At 37.4% G+C, this 20,040-nt stretch overlaps 1 protein-coding gene across 3 annotated transcripts in view; it reads right to left on the minus strand.

Annotated features, from left to right (window-relative positions):
- LOC136826117 (PDF receptor-like) overlaps positions 1-20,040 on the minus strand; it is a 154,796-nt gene that overhangs the window by 106,013 nt on the left and 28,743 nt on the right. For all 3 annotated transcript variants that reach the window (XM_067083101.1, XM_067083100.1, XM_067083099.1), the window contains exon 2: positions 166-267. In XM_067083101.1, coding sequence (XP_066939202.1) covers positions 166-235 — 70 coding nt within the window. In that variant the 5' untranslated portion in view covers positions 236-267. The remainder of the gene's footprint in view (positions 1-165; positions 268-20,040) is intronic.

The following is a 20,040-nucleotide window of genomic DNA, read 5'->3' on the forward strand; positions in this document are numbered from 1 at the left end:
TAAATATATGCACGCATACCAAATTCCTCGCGAACTTACTTAAAGACCAATTTTAATATCTGCGACCCACTGAGAAAACCTGGCGCAAAGTCATTATCAACTAAAAAGAAAAGACCGCCTGAAACAAAGACTTTTTTATGAATGTATATATATATTTATACTCACCTACGAAAGTGACATTCCAGTAGTAATTCTGACAATCCTCCTGACTTGCAAACGACCAGGCATGCACCATCCTCGGTCCTAAGACTCATCCACGATGTTTACCTGAGGAAAAAGAAGGTGAAGATATTTTATATATATATATATATATATATATATATATATATATATATATATATATATATATATATATATATGCATTATATGCATTAAGCACAAACGTCCTTTAATATCCAATTCGCTCTACCTCGGGAGTAATATATTTTCATATATGTTACCGAAGGGGAATTTTTTAGTTGATAATAAGCTCACCGTCCCGTGGACTCGAACCAACGAAAGACGAGAACTCAGGACTACAGTGACGCCTTTACCCACACGGCCAACAAGTGAGGTATTAAAGGACGTTTGTAGCTTAATGCCGAAGTAGTTCCAGGACTCATCCAGAAGAGTGTGCTACTAGAAACAGCGCACATAGTGAGAAAAGTGATGGACTCCTAAGGAGGCAGGATGCAACCTGGAACCCCCACACTATAAAAACCACCCAGTCGAATAGGATGACTGTGATAGACCAAAAAAAATAAAAATAATAATAATAATAAATACCTCTTTATCACATAGTATTCACTGAAAAATATTTTATACATCAAATCCTTTAATTTAAATTTTTTGAACTGATGCATTTAATGAGAAAGTATGCATCAAAATTCTCGCATATCGCAACAGAAAAATTTTTCAAAGCGCAAACTTCCCAAAATGCGAGAATCCCCCCAAAAAAAGGCGTTCTCGTCTAACATTCAAAAGTAGATTTACAATAAAAAGGAATTATTCAGTTATGACCAGCGTAATAATTTCAGCTAATACAAAACTAATGGGAAAATATTCATTAAAACGCATCCGCCTATGAATATGAAATGTGTAAATGAATTTATAAAACAATTTTTTTTTTTGTTGAAACAGGCCCAGCAGAAATAGTGATTAAAATATTTTCCATTTCGTTATTTGGATTTTAATAAAAATAAATAGATTGTTGCTAACAATTATCGTTAATGTAAACGGCAATATACATGTAAATGTGCCCATCAGCTATTGTATACGGAAGCCTCCCAGTATAATTGATTATAAATAATTTTGTAAGCACCATTTGGTAATTATTATTATTATTATCATTATTATTATTACTATTATTATTATTACACCTCTGTAGATTTCTTCACCATTATTATTATTATTATTATTATTATTATTATGTAACATGATAAAAGACACAATGCTCCATGGCAAGCATGACATAATAAAATATCTGCAAAAAGATAATAAAGAGCAAGAAACATTGAAGAAAAATTTAATTAGGACTCACAACCAATCAGATGATATTTTAATAATCAAAACGACCCAAAACACACGAAGTTATTCATTTCCTCTCTTAAAACGTTCAAACTTTCATCACTTTATCACTGTCACTGAAGATGTATCATACTTAAGTCAAGGGCTAATTCATAGCTAAAAATCAACTTCAACTTGTCGACATAGGCTTCCAATGAGACTGAAATATCGCTGGCAATTAATAAATTCCCCTAGGGGAGTAAGAGGATTGTCATAATGAGTACCATGCGGTGACCTACTTTCGAGAGAGAGAGAGAGAGAGAGAGAGAGAGAGAGAGAGAGAGAGAGAGAGAGAGAGAGAGAGAGAGAGAGAGAGAGCAATGCCGTTACGTAAATATAGTTTGGCATTCAGCGAACGAATAGGGAACTTTCTGTCGGCAGGAATTTCAATGGACTCGGTGCTTTTAGGCCGAACGTCGTTACTGAAGATGACTTTGAAATACGAGGGAGGAATAAATCTACTTCGTATAAGTTTACAGTATAGAGAAAAAAGGGTCATGATTTAATAATAGTATGTATCTTATCTCGATTACATTCTTCGCTCGTAGGGACACCGGATCGGTTGTATTCTGAAGAAGAGACTTTCAACTGGCGAAATTCATGAATTTCTGTTACCTAGATACTTGAGAAAAAAAAAGAGAATGTGTTCCTATTATTATTATTATTATTATTATTATTATTATTATTATTATTATTATTATTCCAGTAGATGAAACCAATTCACACAGAACAACCACACGAAAGGGGCCACTGACTTGATATTCAAGCTTCCAAAGAATATGTCGGTTTCAACCTCCCACCGCAGACCTCACACTGCAGCAGTAACTGATCATGACACAGAGCCAGTGATTTTTCATCGCTCTGGGGGAGACGCGAACCCGCGACATCTGAGTGGCATACCACGGCACTAACCACTATACCAGCGGACCAGCAATCTGTCTACTAGATCAACAGTGATGAAAGTGTCAATGAAAAATATTTCAATATGGGATCCAATTATTTTAAACACTGTAAACAGCCTTTAATCGTCTTGATAAACTGGAATATGATTCCTGTTAATTTTTATTTTATTTTGCCACAGATGACAGAGCAGAGAAAGTGCAGAAACTAGTGACAAAGTTTAAAAGTATATGCAAGAGGGGAAAGTTGAAGTATATGTAAGCAAGAGTAAGGTTGAGCGGATAAATATCAATAAATAACAACACTAAATGTTCATTTGAATATTGCAAAACAGGAGGTTGATTTATGTACTTATGTAGAAGTTTGAATATTGAAGAACAAAAGAGTTTGAATCACGTACTTATGTAGAAGTTTGAATATTGAAGAACAAAAGAGTTTGAATCACGTACTTATGTAGAAGTTTGAATATTGAAGAATAAGAGGCTGATTCATGCACTTATGTAGAAGTATGAATATTGAAGAATAAGAGGATGATTCATGCACTTATGTAGAAGTTTGAATATTGAAGAACAAAAGAGTTTGTAGAAGAAAATGCTTTGGAAGATAATGAGAGGCAATAAGAATCACAGAATAGGTGAAGCCAGCATTACAGCAAGGTGTGCATAAGAGATTTAGAAAAGAATTGTAGTTTCTATGGAAGCCACAAAGGTTGCAATGTACACAGGACTGTTGAACCAACTCTCCGTTATTGAAACGCAGTGCAGCTTATGCAATGACGATGAAAGGAAAAGGTTTTAAACCGTTGAGATGAAAGATCTGCCTATATTTGGTAGTCAAGAGGGGTTGCAAAGGTGAAGGTGACAGAATGGGCTCATAAAGTTAATTTAAATGAAAGTATGGAACAGTGTTTAGTGGCGGTTTGGTCTCGTGGAGAGAATGGGAGACGAGAAATTACTGAAAAGCGTTTTATTAGGAAGTGTTAGGAGGAAGGGGGAGACGAAGAGTTGGCAGGCGATGGGAACATGACCAGAAGGTTATGTTAGAATGGGAAAAGTTTTCATAAATAAGGAACAAAAACGCACTGATGACGCTTTTCTGAGCCGTTGAGCCTAATCCTTTGTAAAACCTCTTAAATATTTAACCCTGTTTTGGTAGGTCTGTTAATTCTTCAATTGTGTTGGATTCCACGTACACATTTTTTTCCTTTGTAATCCCCATCTGCCATTTATACGACCTTTCCTTTGTACACTTATTTTTATATTTCTTCAGTCTGCTAAGTAAAGGACGACAGTCGAAAGGCCTCGCAGCACTCCATTGTTTCTCTTTCCTTCGTGGATTTTGTCTTTATTTATATATATTCATCACGTTCCATATTTTCGTGATTCAGTCATACACACACGCATATATATATATGATGTGGTATATATATATATATATATATATATATATATATATATATATATATATATATATATATATATATATATATACACTTTCCTTTTTGGAGTGGCCTAATCCTTTTAACAGTTCAATAATAATTTTAGCCAATTCTGTTCATTCCCTGTCAGCCCTTTTGTCATCAGTCCAACTTTCTTAATTGAAATCTTATCATATATATAAATATCCATTGTTTATATATATATATATATATATATATATATATATATATATATATATATATATATATATATATATATATATATATATATTTAAAACTGAATCACGAAAAATATGGAACGTGATGAATATATAAATAAAGATAAAATCCACGACTCTAAGTAAAGGACCTAGTGTCGAAAGGCCAGTTCTGCAGCACTCCAGTGTTTCCGTTTCTTGTGGATTTTATCTTTTATATATATATATATATATATATATATATATATATATATATATATATATATATATACATACAGTATATGTATATATACACATATACACATCCTCCGATATACACAAAAAAAAAAATCTTCGAGAACTAACACGAAGCTGGAATTCCGCCTGAGATTTAAGAGCGACTCGACAGTCGAGTCCATAAAATCTCGACAAGTCTTCCGCCTCGACTCATCTGCGCTGCACCTTCCTTTGATCGCCAGCCTTTTGACTTCCCCGATATTCTCCTCCGACGGGAATCGTCCCGGAAAGATGATAATGATTAAACAAAAGCAAAACAAGGGTCTGCAAAGCATTCCGGACCTTAAGAAGAGTCTCCGGTAGGGTCATTCTCACGCTACTCGACCGGAAGGTTTTGAATCGAGAAATCTCGGTCCTTTTAGGGATATAATGGACTCTGATGAAGGGAAGAACTAAGAAGAAACAGATAAGAAAGAGGATGAGGGGCAATAAAGACCGAGTTTTGCTAATTTACGGCCAAACGTCAGATGATAACTGCTCGAATAAACGGGAATATAAGAAGCCATTACGGGAGATGCGTTCTCGTTTGTTTGGTTTAGTTTCATTGGTGTGTATGAGAGAGAGAGAGAGAGAGAGAGAGAGAGAGAGAGAGAGAGAGAGAGAGAGAGAGAGAGAGAGAGAGAGAAGGAGGAATAAAAAACCTATATTCCAATTACCAAAGTTTTTTGTGTGTGTGTCTGAGAGAGAGAGAGAGAGAGAGAGAGAGAGAGAGAGAGAGAGAGAGAGAGAGAGAGAGAGAGAAGGGATGGGAAGAAAAAAAGGTATATTCCAGTCTTCAAATTTTGTGTGTGTGTGAGAGAGAGAGAGAGAGAGAGAGAGAAGAAGGAGGGGGAAGAAAAAATGGTACATTACAGTCCTCAAAGTTTTTGTGTGTGTGAGAGAGAGAGAGAGAGAGAGAGAGAGAGAGAGAGAGAGAGAGAGAGAGAGAGAGAGCAAAAGGTATATTCCAGTCTTCAAAGCTTTTGGTGAAACGGTCGGAACATGCCCTTTGATCTAAACTATATCTCTTCTAATGGAACTTACCCCCAAAAGACCACATAACTTCACTAACTTTTATCAGCACCTTGGCAGCGGCGGAAGCCTCCTTCAAACTCAACGGAATACAAATCAACATGTCGTACAAAGTAAACTTGTGATGCCTGAGTTAAAAGTTCGGTCTCCAATTTTACTCACTGTTGAGAAAATCATGCTAGGTGGAGGACTGTTGGTGATACTGACTGTTCAAATGCTGCCACATATCCGTGGCTGTGTTTAACTTGCCTGGGACACAATATCCTTGCCTTTCACACAAAATGTATCTTGTAGTGTCTGGGCAGCAGGGTGTTGCAAAAGGTTAGGAAGACTCTTGTAGTGTCTGCAGGACCAAAGGTTGGAATGTATGAATAGATAAACTGTCAAGGCAGATCTCTTTTGTGAAAGTGATGCTAATACTGAACAGAATGTAAGGAAAAAAGTAGAAATTGTTGAATAAACTCTCTGTGTCGTCAGTGAGGACCAACATGCAACGAAAGGGTGAGAAATGTGGTCAAAAGATTAGTTTTGTTGAAAGGATGGGTTAGAGTATTTTGCAACTGCTCAGTTAAAATTAAAGAGGAGATGACGATAGCCTGATGAAAAGACTGCATAATTCAGTAGGGCAGAGGAGAGAAAGATATAGAAATTGCAAAAGAATGTACTGAAAGCGCAACTGGAAAAGAAGGGTCTTAATTCAGTGCAGTAGTATGCACATGGGGCAGTGACAGACCTCTTGTAAACCTTCTAAGCATGTGTACACACCGCTTGTAAACCTTCTAAGCATGTGTACACACCGCTTGTAAACCTTCTAAACATGTGTACACACCGCTTGTAAACCTTCTAAGCATGTGTACACACCGCTTGTAAATCTTCCACTGTGTCTGAAGCAGCTACTGTTGTGGACATTTTTCTGCACTGACAGTTTATCCACGATCCATGAACAGTGGAACCATGAATTTGGAAGTGATTTTTGCCTACCTTTTCCTAGAGCCACTTCGTTCTAGAGGAAAACAGCTCCCGAATTCGTCCGATTAGTTTTCGGTGAACGCACCTGCATTAAAAATCCAATGCAAGTAATGACTGGTAATTTAAGCAACGGATTAAATTCGCCGAGGACTTAAAAATACGCACTCATCGACATCGACGTCTCTCGCTCTGCTGCAAGGTCCCGATCAGAAGCCTTTCATGTTGTTACCGAGCAAAAATACCCGACACGAATCTGCATTCGAATTGGCGGGTTACTTCAAACGCTGTATACATTGCAAGACGGAACCAAGGGCGGTGAGAACGACGAATGGCTCGTTTCAGAAGCAGAGTTTAAAAAAAGCACGCTTTACATACGTCTCCATTTAATATTTCGCGAGTCCGAGAAAAGCCAAACCGCTTGGAAAATGACAGATGTCCTTCATTTGACACTGCACTCGGTGACCTACATTTGCATATTCGGCATCATTAAACATTTGGTGTCTAAATGACAAACACTCACTGGTTTAGCAAGCTTATGGAACTGGAATTAGAATATATAGGCCTAAGGCCTAGCGCTGGGACCTAGGAAGTCATTCACAAATCGAGAGTTAAAAGATTAGTGTGACAGAAGGAAAACCTCAAAGCAGTTGCACTATGCAACAATTGTCATGAGAGGGTTGAGGAAAGTAAGATGGTAAGAGGGATAATGTGAACGGAGGTACAGTAAAAGGAATGAAAGGGGTTGCAGCTAGGGGTCGAAGGGACGCCTTAAAGAACCTTAAGTAATGCCTACATCGCACTCGCGTGAGGTGCACTGACAGCACTACCCACCTAAGGAGAGTGAGTGTATGGTCAGTGAAGGTTTTACAAAATTATTATTATTATTATTATTATTATTATTATTATTATTATTATTATTATTATTATTATTATTATTATTATTATTATTATTCCTTGGTACAGACTGGAATCTCCAAAGCAAATATTAGCCCATTAAAGTCACCTAGTAATACGTGAACTGTTGAATTTTGTAGACCCAGGCACCATAAGGACTCTTAGGAGAAAGAGGATTGTCTAGATGTTTCAAAAGAGCAACTTAAGACAATGAACATATAAAACATCTTTTAAAAGCAGTGAATATTTAATTGCTATTTCTCATGCTAATTACATATTCATTAAGCAAATGAAATTTAACGACAATACACACCGGAAAAGAGAGAGAGAGAGAGAGAGAGAGAGAGAGAGAGAGAGAGAGAGAGAGAGAGAGAGAGAGAGAGAGAGACTTCATTCGCGAAGATTCACGATATGGCCTTTCAGAGGGTAAACTGGGCTTAGGCAAGATTTCCTGAGGACTAGTGTGAACTCTGCCCTCAGCAATACGAATCTTTTGTATATTTACGGTAATGCTGGACCAAAATAACCCAGAATGAAAATTCTGCGCTATTTCTTAAAAGGTTATCACTTCCATTCTTTCCTTATACAATGGTCCTCCGATTCTAGCCTCGTAATCTGCTTTCAAAAAACGGTTTCATAGCTTTCATTGGCCATTTCTTTGAAATTACACAGAAAAGGCTGTTGCTTATTACTTGCAAGATAGAACCTACGTATATTTTCCCCCAAATCTTGCTAAATTTCTAAATTTCCCCAGCACCATAGTCTTCTTAACTTTACTTATTAATTCTTCTATAAACTAATGTAAAAAACTGCTTTATCTTTCATTAATTCCCTTATTTACTATTCTACCATGTACTTCCTTTACGCCTTGTTCTCACGTATGTACCTGTACCAGAATGCCACCATACAAGCTCAGTGATACCAGTCTTGAATATTGCCTAACATCAGTCTACTCTTCATAATGTGATCTCATTTTTTTTATATACCCTTTGCTTAATACTGCACTCACTTCTTTCCTGTAGAGTACAACTAAGTTAATTTATGGCTAAATTTCAGCTATTCTTTTCCAGCTAAAACTTTCACCTAAGTCAGACAAGACAAGTGTAATTCCAACACTTCTTGTTCTCGACATTACAGTATGCCTAGCAAAATATTCTCCATTTAATTTGTGCATATTTTCCATTATTTTCCTGGGTATACTTCTGAACATTCATGTTTAGTAGTCAGAACGATTTCACAAAATTCCTTATATTGTTATTACTTGAAGGTCCTCCAGATCTGTCTGTTACACCATTTTTCGTTTTCTGCAAAAGAAAACTATTGTGCCGGCTTTGTCTGCCCGTCCGCCCTTTTTCTGCCCGCCCTCAGATCTTAAAAACTACTGAGGCTAGAGGGCTGCAAATTGGTATGTTGATCATCCACCCTCCAATCATCAAACATACCAAATTGCAGCCTTTTAACTTTCACTCTTTTTCAATTCTTACGGCACATGTACTATTACAACTTGCCCCCTAATGCTTGACATTCCAACCACAGAGTTGCAGACTACCTATTATGACATATTAACATGCTTCCATAGATCAAGAAACAGTGATATATTTATATATATATATATATGTATCTGTATATATATGTCACTGTTTATGTCGAAATCCAAATCATCCTTTATTAGCCATTCAGCTCTTTATTGAAAAATCATAATTAATGAAATTCGTGATGAAATGAAAACATATTTCCACAAAAATCTCCTCCCAGGAAAAAAATAGAAATTAGAAAACGAACCATTATATAAATACAAACACAAATGTAAAATCAAGTAGAGTGATGAGACATCGCGTCGACCTCCTGAGAACTTTCACAAGATTGACTCCAGCGTCTTCAGGGAGTCTGCGACATTGCTCCACGAATTTCCAGCTTCTGAAGAATCTCTATCTAATTACGCATGATTATACGTATACATGCATACATAAATTAGAAAAGGAGACGAAGAATTACTCCAAATCTCTACCATCTGCTGGACGACGTTGACATTCCAAGCAGTCCTCAAGAATTCCCGAGGACAGAAGCAGCTCCAGTGGAGACGGAAAAGTCTCCAGAATCCAGACGGATCACTTGTGGCAGATTACAAAACATGGATAACTCGAGAGACAGTTCAGCTAACTCGGAGGAGGAAGAAGGACTTCAGCTGAGAGGAAGATGGCCCGAAAGGCCCTCCAGAAAACTGCCAGGAAGATGTCGAAGAGGCCCTGGAAAGAACAGAAAGAGAATCTAAGCCAAAAGGTCGAGGAAGCGATTAGGAGACAAGAATAAGTCTCAGACCTGGACGATGATGAATTTGCAGAGGAACCAACCTGAAAAACGCAGACGTAGGAGAAGCAAGAAGGACGAGGCTGCTAGGAAAAGGATGCTGGTTATGCAGGTGGAAGCTTCCCCGCATCACAGAGGTGCAGCCAACGGTAGAACTGGTGGCAAGAACTTGGAATTTTGCCTGGGATACCCATGTTTCTCCGTGGCGAACGCTGGCGTGGCCTAACAACTAGGACGCTCAGAGTCTGCAAAGTACTCAACAAAATGGCTTTTCCCATTTTGAGCTCAGGCATCGTCGAGGAACACCAGCAGAATAACGTTGCATTTCTCCTGGATGCGATGTGGAAAGCTTTCTACCTACAGCCAGGGAATAAAGGCAAGCTCTTGAAGAAGTGTCGCGTCTCCTACACTGAGCTGCGAAGTGACTGGTTTCGGGACTCTGCAAAGGATTCATCTGTTTTCTCCCTAACACCTTAAGAGCAACGTCATCCTGGCTAGCTAGCAGAGAGGAGAATGGGAAGGCCCATCCCTGGTAAAAATAAACCCCAATTCCATGATACTCTGCTGGCGAGGATGCCCCAGGGGTGAGATCATTTATGATCGAAAAAGGCCAGAAATCTATTCTGTCTATCTATCTATCTATCTATCTATCTATCTATCCAAACGAAATGTATTAATAAAAATATACAGAAAACTTAAAGCTTTCTCCCATACGATCTCACAGTGTTTTGCTTGTATTTCTAAATCACATTCTTTTCATTCAATAACTGTTGGGTATTATGTTACATTCAAGCTTTATTTCACCTTCTTCTTATTACTATTTCGTTCAGTCATATGACCTCACAGCTTATTACTTTGTATTCTCGTTATTTTTATCATTCTCCGTTCATTCATCACCGTCTCTTCTTATTTCATTTAATGCACTCTATAAACTGTACCCACTGCGTGCCCCCGTATTCAGATACCCAGCGAAAAACCTCATTTGCATTCTTCCAGGTCATCTCATATTTCACCAGCTTAAGCTCAAGACGACAGTGGGGGGAGAAAAAAAAAAGTCTTTATCTTCGCCGCTCGATTCTTAAATGTTTTAATCCGCGCTGCTGATGCTTAAGTTTCGGTAAACTGTCTTAAACAGCTGCATTATGAGGTCTGCAGAGTTTGCCTTAATTCCACCCGTAGGTTTGTGAAGCTTATCTAGACAGTGACGTCACTTCTTTGTGCTCCGTGTAATATGCCTTTGCAAGTTAGCAAGATGTTGTTTAAGTTAGGTGTTCTCAGCTAGCCTCTCTCTCTCTCTCTCTCTCTCTCTCTCTCTCTCTCTCTCTCACTCTCTTAGCAGACTGATAGAAATATAAAAATAAGTTTACAAAAAGCTCGTATATATATATATATATACTGTATATATATTATATATATATAATATATATGTATATATATACATATATATATATATATATATATATATATATATATATATATATATGTATATATGTAATTGTATATATATGTCACTGTTTATGTCGAAATCCAAATCATCCTTTATTAGCCATTCAGTTCTTTATTGAAAATCATAATTAATGAAATTCGTGATGAAATGAAAACATATTTCCACAAAAATCTCCTCCCAGGAAAAAAAAATAGAAATTAGAAAACGAACCATTATATAAATACAAACACAAATGTAAAATCAAGTAGAGTGATGAGACATCGCGTCGACCTCCTGAGAACTTTCACAAGATTGACTCCAGCGTCTTCAGGAGTCTGCGACATTGCTCCACGAATTTCCAGCTTCTGAAGAATCTCTATCTAATTACGCATGATTATACGTATACATGCATACATATAATTAGAAAAGGAGACGAAGAATTACTCCAAATCTCTACCATCTGCTGGACGACGTTGACATTCCAAGCAGTCCTCAAGAATTCCCGAGGACAGAAGCAGCTCCAGTGGAGACGGAAAAGTCTCCAGAATCCAGACGGATCACTTGTGGCAGATTACAAAACATGGGATAACTCGAGAGACAGTTCAGCTAACTCGGAGGAGGAAGAAGGACTTCAGCTGAGAGGAGGATGGCCCGAAAGGCCCTCCAGAAAACTGCCAGGAAGATGTCGAAGAGGCCCTGGAAAGAACAGAAAGAGAATCTAAGCCAAAAGGTCGAGGAAGCGATTAGGAGACAAGAATAAGTCTCAAACCTGGACGATGATGAATTTGCAGAGGCACCAACCTGAAAAACGCAGACGTAGGAGAAGCAAGAAGGACGAGGCTGCTAGGAAAAGGATGCTGGTTATGCAGGTGGAAGCTTCCCCGCATCACAGAGGTGCAGCCATCGGTGGAACTGGTCGCAAGAACTTGGAATTTTGCCTGGGATACCCATGTTTCTCCGTGGCGAACGCTGGCGTGGCCTAACAACTAGGACGCTCAGAGTCTGCAAAGTACTCAAAATGGCTTTTCCCATTTTGAGCTCAGGCATCGTCGAGGAACACCAGCAGAATAACGTTGCATTTCTCCTGGATGCGATGTGGAAAGCTTTCTACCTACAGCCAGGGAATAGAGGCAAGCTCTTGAAGAAGTGTCGCGTCTCCTACACTGAGCTGCGAAGTGACTGGTTTCGGGACTCTGCAAAGGATTCATCTGTTTTCTCCCTAACACCTTAAGAGCAACGTCATCCTGGCTAGCTAGCAGAGAGGAGAATGGGGAAGGGCCCATCCCTGGTAAAAATAAACCCCCAATTCCATGATACTCTGCTGGCGAGGATGCCCCAGGGGTGAGATCATTTATGATCGAAAAAGGCCAGAAATCTATTCTGTCTATCTATCTATCTATCTATCTATCTATCTATCTATCTATCTATCTATCTATCTATCTATCTATCTATCCAAACGAAATGTATAAATAAAAATATACAGAAAACTTAAAGCTTTCTCCCATACGATCTCACAGCCTATCACTTTGTAGTCTCGTTACTTTTATCGTTTCGCTTGTATTTCTAAATCACATTCTTTTCATTCAATAACTGTTGGGTATTATGTTACATTCAAGCTTTATTTCACCTTCTTCTTATTACTATTTCGTTCAGTCATATGATCTCACAGCCTATTACTTTGTTTACTTTTGCTTTTATCAGTCTCCGTTCATTTCATCACCGTCTTTCTTATTTCATTTAATGCACTCTATAATTGTACCCCACTGCGTGCCCTCGTATTCAGATACCCAGCGAAAAACCTCATTTGCATTTTTCAGGTCATCTCATATTTCACCAGCTTAAGCTCAAGACGACAGTGGGGAGAAAAAGAAAGTCTTTATCTTCGTTGCTCGATTTTTAAATGTTTTAACCGCGCTGTTGATGCTTAAGTTTCGGTAAACTGTCTTAAACAGCCGCATTATGAGTGTCTGCAGAGTTTGCCTTAATTCCACCTGTAGGTTTGTGAAACTTAATTCAGACAGTGACGTCACTACTTTGTGCTCCGTGCAATATGCCTTTGCAAGTTAGCAAGATGTTGTTTGCTAGGTGTTCTCAGTTATTTTTCTTCTCTTCTTCTTTCTTCTCTTCTTCTTTAGCAGACTGATAGAAATAAAATGAGTTTACAAAGAAAGCTCGTATACATATGTATATATATATATACTGTATATATATTATATATATATATATACATTTATATATATATATATGTATATATATATACAGTATATATATGTATACGAGCTTTCTTTGTAAACTCATTTTTATATTTCTATCAGTCTGCTAAGAGAGAGAGAGAGAGAGAGAGAGAGAGAGAGAGAGAGAGAGAGAGAGAGAGAGAGAGAGAGAGAGAGACAGGCTCGGTGGGAAAACCTAACTTCTGCAGCATCTTGTTAACTTGCAAAGCATATTATACGGAGAGCTCAAAGAAGTGACGTCACTGTCTAGATAAGCTTCACAAACCTACGGGTGGAATTAAGCCAACCCCTGCAAACCTCATATGCAGCTGTTTAAGACAGTTCACCGAAACTTAAGAAGCAGCAGCAGTGCGGATTAAAACATTTAAGAATCAAGCGGTTTTTTGTTTCTGCCCCCACTGTCGTCTTGAGCTTAAGCTGGTGAAATATGAGATGACCTGGAAGCATGCAAATGAGCTTCTTTGCTGGGTATCTGCATACGAGGGCATGCAGTGGGTAAAGTTCATAGAGGGACAAGTGCATTAAATGGAATAAGGAGAGACGATGCTAAATGAACGGAGAATGATAAAAGTAACGAGAATACGAAATGATAGGATGTGAGATCATATGACTGAACGAAATACTGATAAGAAGAGATTGAAATAAAGCTTGAATGTAACATAATACCCAACAGTTATTGGATGTAACATAATACCCAACAGTTATTGGATGTAACATAATACCCAACAGTTATTGAATGTAACATAATACCCAACAGTTACTGGATGTAACATAATACCCAACAGTTATTGAATGTAACATAATACCCAACAGTTATTGAATGTAACATAATACCCAACAGTTATTGAATGTAACATAATACCCAACAGTTATTGGATGTAACATAATACCCAACAGTTATTGAATGTAACATAATACCCAACAGTTATTGGATGTAACATAATACCCAACAGTTATTGAATGTAACATAATACCCAACAGTTATTGAATGTAACATAATACCCAACAGTTATTGGATGTAACATAATACCCAACAGTTACTGAATGTAACATAATACCCAACAGTTATTGAATGTAAAATAATACCCAACAGTTATCGAATGTAACATAATACCCATCAGTTATTGAATGTAACATAATACCCAACAGTTGTTGGATGTAACATAATACCCAACAGTTATTGAATGTAACATAACACCCAACAGTTATTGAATGTAACATAATACCCAACAGTTATTGAATGTAACATAATACCCAACAGTTATTGAATGTAACATAATACCCAACAGTTACTGAATGTAACATAATACCCAACAGTTATTGGATGTAACATAATACCCAACAGTTACTGAATGTAACATAATACCCAACAGTTATTGCATGAAAAGAATGTGATTTAAAATACAAGGAAAATGATAAAAGTAACGAGACTACAAAGTGACAGGCTGTGAGATCGTATGACTGAACGAAATACTAAGATAAAAAAAACATTAATAAAAAAGATTACCCAACAACTATTAAATGAAAAATGGCTGACTTATAAAAAATTGGCTATAAAGCCAAGCACTCGGGCGCTTGCAGTCATTCACTGCTTTAGACAGTGAAAAGAGGAGGCAGCGATTGGACAGCAAGACTGAAGAAAGGAAGCAGAGTGGAGGTAAAGTAAAAAGATAAGAGGTGCATACAGCTAGGAGCCGAAGGGACACTGTCAACAACCTTCAGTAATGACGTCACTAGCCCTCTGCTGGATGAATGAAGAGATGGCCAGATCTAATTATTATAATGCTATATGGATCGCTAACGCAGGCATGAGACAAGGGGTTAAATAAAAGTAATTAGGTACTGAAAGTACTTGAAATGCGCCCTCGTACAAAATAAACAAAAATAGCCAAAATTTAATACCAGGAGTAAGAAACTCATGTAAGAAGCGACATCTTAAGAGATAAATATGCTTATTACATCAGTAGATAAACCGAAGAAAGATTAGGAAAATTCAACCCATCTCCAATAACAGATAATGGCAGGAATGGATTATATCATATCAGTAGGATAATATCGACAGTATTGATCTTGCAATTCTGCAGATTTTGACTTTCACGATCGAAAGACAAATGAAGTCGAGAAATGGAGTCGAGAATACTGAGAAATAAACTACAGTTTATTTCTCAGTAGTCTACTTCCTTCATGAACTCAATACTTATTTTTTTTTTTTTTTTTAAATTCTAGCTAAAGGATAATCATTAGACATCATTCGGCAGATTATTCCTACACGATCTGTTCACAAAACGAAAGAGCTATTAATAATTAGAGAGAGAGAGAGAGAGAGAGAGAGAGAGAGAGAGAGAGAGAGAGATTTTTTCCACTTTTAAAACTGATATCCGTCGACGGAGGAAACCCAGGCCATTTGAAGGCACAAGAAATATTGGCAGTCGTGATTGGATACATTTCGATACTTCCAGGAGATTTTCAGATAAAGAGAGAGAGAGAGAGAGAGAGAGAGAGAGAGAGAGAGAGAGAGAGAGAGAGAGAGAGAGAGAGAGAGAGAGAGTTGAATACTACACTTACGAAAATAATTCATCCTAACATTTGTGACTTGATACATACATACATACATACATACATACATACATACATACATACATACATACATACATACATACATACGTACATATATATATATATATATATATATATATATATATATATATATATATGTATATGTATATGTATATATATATACATTTATGCACTTTGATTACACGGATGTCAGGAGATCATCTCAGGAGACAATGAATAAAAAACAACAAAATTTATAATTACAGAATTTGAAGGAGAACATAGAAGCGTGCAAAATTCTATGCGATCACAGATTCAGAAACAATAACTGTTTGCAGTTTTAAACTGTTGTCGGTGACGATAATCACCGGTTTCCCGGATAAGAGAGACGGTCAGCTATCTTGCAAAAAGACTTTCAAAGGATTCTCAGAAATCCTGCCGTGCTTTCAAAGTTAATCTTTAGATAATAATCCCTGTTTGTTTTCGTTAAACAGTAAACGAGTTTCGTCCGAGTTACTTATCTGTCTCGCAAGAAAATAATCCCATTTCTCGAACGATCAAGTGATTTTGGTAATTTTAGGATACCTGACTCGCAAAAAAAAAAAAAAAAAAAATTCCATTTCTCGAGCGATTAAATGATTTTGGTAATTTTAGGATGAGCAAAACTAATGGATTGCGGATTTCATCTGTTTTGGAAGAAGGGCAGAACTATTTTTGGAAGCAGGGGGGAAAGTATTTCATGTTCATTTGTTTTCTCTCACTGTACGCATCAATCGTTTCCTTTCCCCCACCAGCCATCTTATCATCCATTGCTCCAGTTTCCAGGGTGACATCCTCATAAGTCTCTACTCTTCCTACGCGCGCGCACGCACACACAAACACACGCAGACACAGACACATACTCACACATACACACTATGATTTTACACCCATGGTTCCAAACTATTATGTTAGGAGGAAGTTTCTAGCGACTGACCCTACTTTATTGCTGGTGGTAGCCCCCAAAAATCGACTTATTGGTAGCTACTTAATTCATTACTAATGTCAACAAAATAATAACGATTTGTAATGGCACACGGCCGCGCCCACCTAGTAATTAGTGTGTATATGTATAAATAGATAATATACATACACACACACACACACACATATATATATATATATATATATATATATATAGATAAAGTATCTATTTATATATATATATATACTGTATATACATATATATATATATATATACATATATACATATATATATATATATATATATATATATATATATATATATATATATATATATATATATATATATATATATACACACTCAGATAAATTATCTATTTTAAACACCGCCTTAACAATCAAGCTATAACTCGTACAGATAAATGTCTCTTTTACTAATTACTCCACACACACACACACATATATACAGATAAAGTATCTATTTATATATGTATACAAACACACACAGATAAAGTATCTATTTCAAACACCGCCTTAACAATCAAGCCATAGCTCGCACAGATAAATGTCTCTTTCACTAAATTACCAAGAAGAATAAGCAAACATCTCCCCACCATTACTGAAATTCCAGCGAACGCTAATATCAACTTAAGTAATCTCCCTCTTGGCACGTCTTCAGTGGAAATGCAAATGTGAGCCTTGTTGCTAAATTCATGAATGCAATCCCCAATTTAGCGGAGGAAGCCGAATAATTAATCAATTACGTTTAATGATCTCAAAACCTGTTTGGAATATTCGATGCGCAGAGTGATTTATCCTGGGAATGAGCAATTGGCTACTTAATCTATGAAGGCTAGTCTTATATTTTGGGTGGGTTTCAAGATCGTTCTTTTAAAGGGAAAGCCGTTTTTGTATCAGCCCTGTTGATAAGGACCTTGCTCGTGCTGACTTACGTCTGACAAAATATTAATGGCATCGATTGTACATCATACTGCGATGCAAAGGGTGCCAAATCATTTGCACATAAAAGTACAAACAGAAAACTCTCTCTCTCTCTCTCTCTCTCTCTCTCTCTCTCTCTCTCTCTCTCTCTCTCTCTCTCTCTCTATATATATATATATATATATATATATATATATATATTTATATATAATTTTTTCTGAATCTTTACTGTCTCTCCATCACCAGCACCTTTACGGATGGAGCATTATTCCTCTGACCCGTTCCTTCGGAACCTTTCCCTCCTCCAGACATACCGTGCACACTCTGGTCAGCCCCGAAATCAGAATGTTACCACCGCATACAGGAACTCACTCGTTTTCTTTCCACTCTTCAGACTCTTAATCTACCCTCTTTCCGTCCACTGCAGTAATTATTACTTCCACTAGCATCCTCGAACTTGACTAGTACTAACCTCTTTCAGTCTTATATTATCAAGTTCCGCCTTTCTTCTCTCTTTCACATCCAGAAATCAAAACGCTTCTAAATTTATCAAAAACTGCAGCCACTCAATTTGTTTCGCTTCCTCTGAGATCCGTTTGTTAAATCATTCTTTCTGCTACCCAGAGAAGGTGACATGAATGAAATGTCCATGAACTATGGTTTGGAAAGGAATTAAGCACTTGTTGGGTTGTTGATTTTCACGTCCAAGAAGCTGACTGGCTGTACTAAACTACCCTTCAAGTGTGTGGGCAGTTGTATGGCCCGAGGAGGAGGAGGAGGAGGAGGAGGAGGAGGAGGAGGAGGAGGAGGAGGAGGAGGAGGAGGAGGAGGAGGAGGAGGAGGAGGAGGACGAGGAGGAGGAGGAGGAGGAGGGGTGTCATGAAAGAGTCTCTGATCAGTTGGTTCAGTGTCAGATCTGCTCTGCAAGATCAAGGGGAGGCTTAGAAGTCCTCAGTTACTGAAGACCTCGACAAGAACCCAGACTTATAACAGTATGGTAATGGATTAATAAACAAAAGACGGTCTTGAGCGGCACTTTCCACTAGGAGCAATTAACATAATCTTTTCGTGAATATTTCCCAGGTGTCTAATGCTCTCTTCATAAAAGAAACAATTATGACAAGTCATTCTCTTGATGCATAACTAGTGGCTAGTGGGGTGTTTTTGTCTTTGTTTTCTAACCTTTCAGGGATGGTGATTGCACGTAATGGATGAATCTGATTGGGCATCGCAGTTATAGCTGTTGTTAGGCTTAACTATATTAAGTCATAATGCCATCTAATTTCAATACTCTCAATGCAAGTTGTCCTAATTTGTGAATGTTTTACATTAATGTCGTCTAATTTCAAATCAATTTAGGCTAACTGTAACAATCTGTGATCGATCTGGTATTCTACGTACCTTGGAGAAGACACATTCATCCTTTACGATACATATTTAGGAAAATAACCACTAAAATATTAATCGTTCTCAAAATTTTCTCAAACCTCCTTCGACAGCAAGACAGGAAAGCTTCAGTAATCTTATCACCACGGTTTGTTTATGTCTTAAATAAACAAGTCACACTCTGAGACCTTATGAAGGATGCTCGCTCAACACGATTCGTATTTACATAAGTTTTTGATTTTACGAGACATGAATGTATTCATGTTGGATACGAATCGTGACGAATGCCAAAAGTTAACGAAAACATACGTCGCTTTTGAGAGTCTCGGTGTCATTACAGTCGTTAAGGAAATTTATAATGGACAGCGTAGATACACTGAAGGATTTAATCTATAAATAAAAATAAAACATGTAGAAGCATAAACATGACAGATTGAAAGGAGATTTATCATTATAAAAGGATACAGCATAGGGGGAAACTAGGCTTACACGCTTTGTAAAAACGAAAATAAAGTTTATACTAATTTATATTGTTTTCTAATTCGTGAATTCTTATGTCATGGGGCTATTGGATGAATTAACAGGTGTCAATACGCCTTCTGAAATTCAACACGAGATCACAAATTAAATTTTATATTTGACTTTAGGAGTTTTCCTGACTTCTAAATCTGAGAGAGAGAGAGAGAGAGAGAGAGAGAGAGAGAGAGAGAGAGAGAGAGAGAGAGAGAGAGAGAGAGAGAGCAGGGCCCAGCTGTCCACGTCACTCCGAAAATTGTTGCAACCATAAAAGGTTAGACAATGACTAGTTTAGGCAGTTAGATAAATGAAAAGAGAGAGAGAGAGAGAGAGAGAGAGAGAGAGAGAGAGAGAGAGAGAGAGAGAGAGAGAGAGAGCAGGGCCTAGCTGCCTACGTCACTCCAAAAATTGTTGCAACCATAGAAGGTTAGACAATGGGTAGTTAGATAGATAGAAAGATAAATGAAGAGAGAGAGAGAG

This window comes from Macrobrachium rosenbergii, chromosome 40, assembly GCF_040412425.1.
Source record: "Macrobrachium rosenbergii isolate ZJJX-2024 chromosome 40, ASM4041242v1, whole genome shotgun sequence".
Lineage (NCBI taxonomy): Eukaryota > Metazoa > Arthropoda > Malacostraca > Decapoda > Palaemonidae > Macrobrachium > Macrobrachium rosenbergii.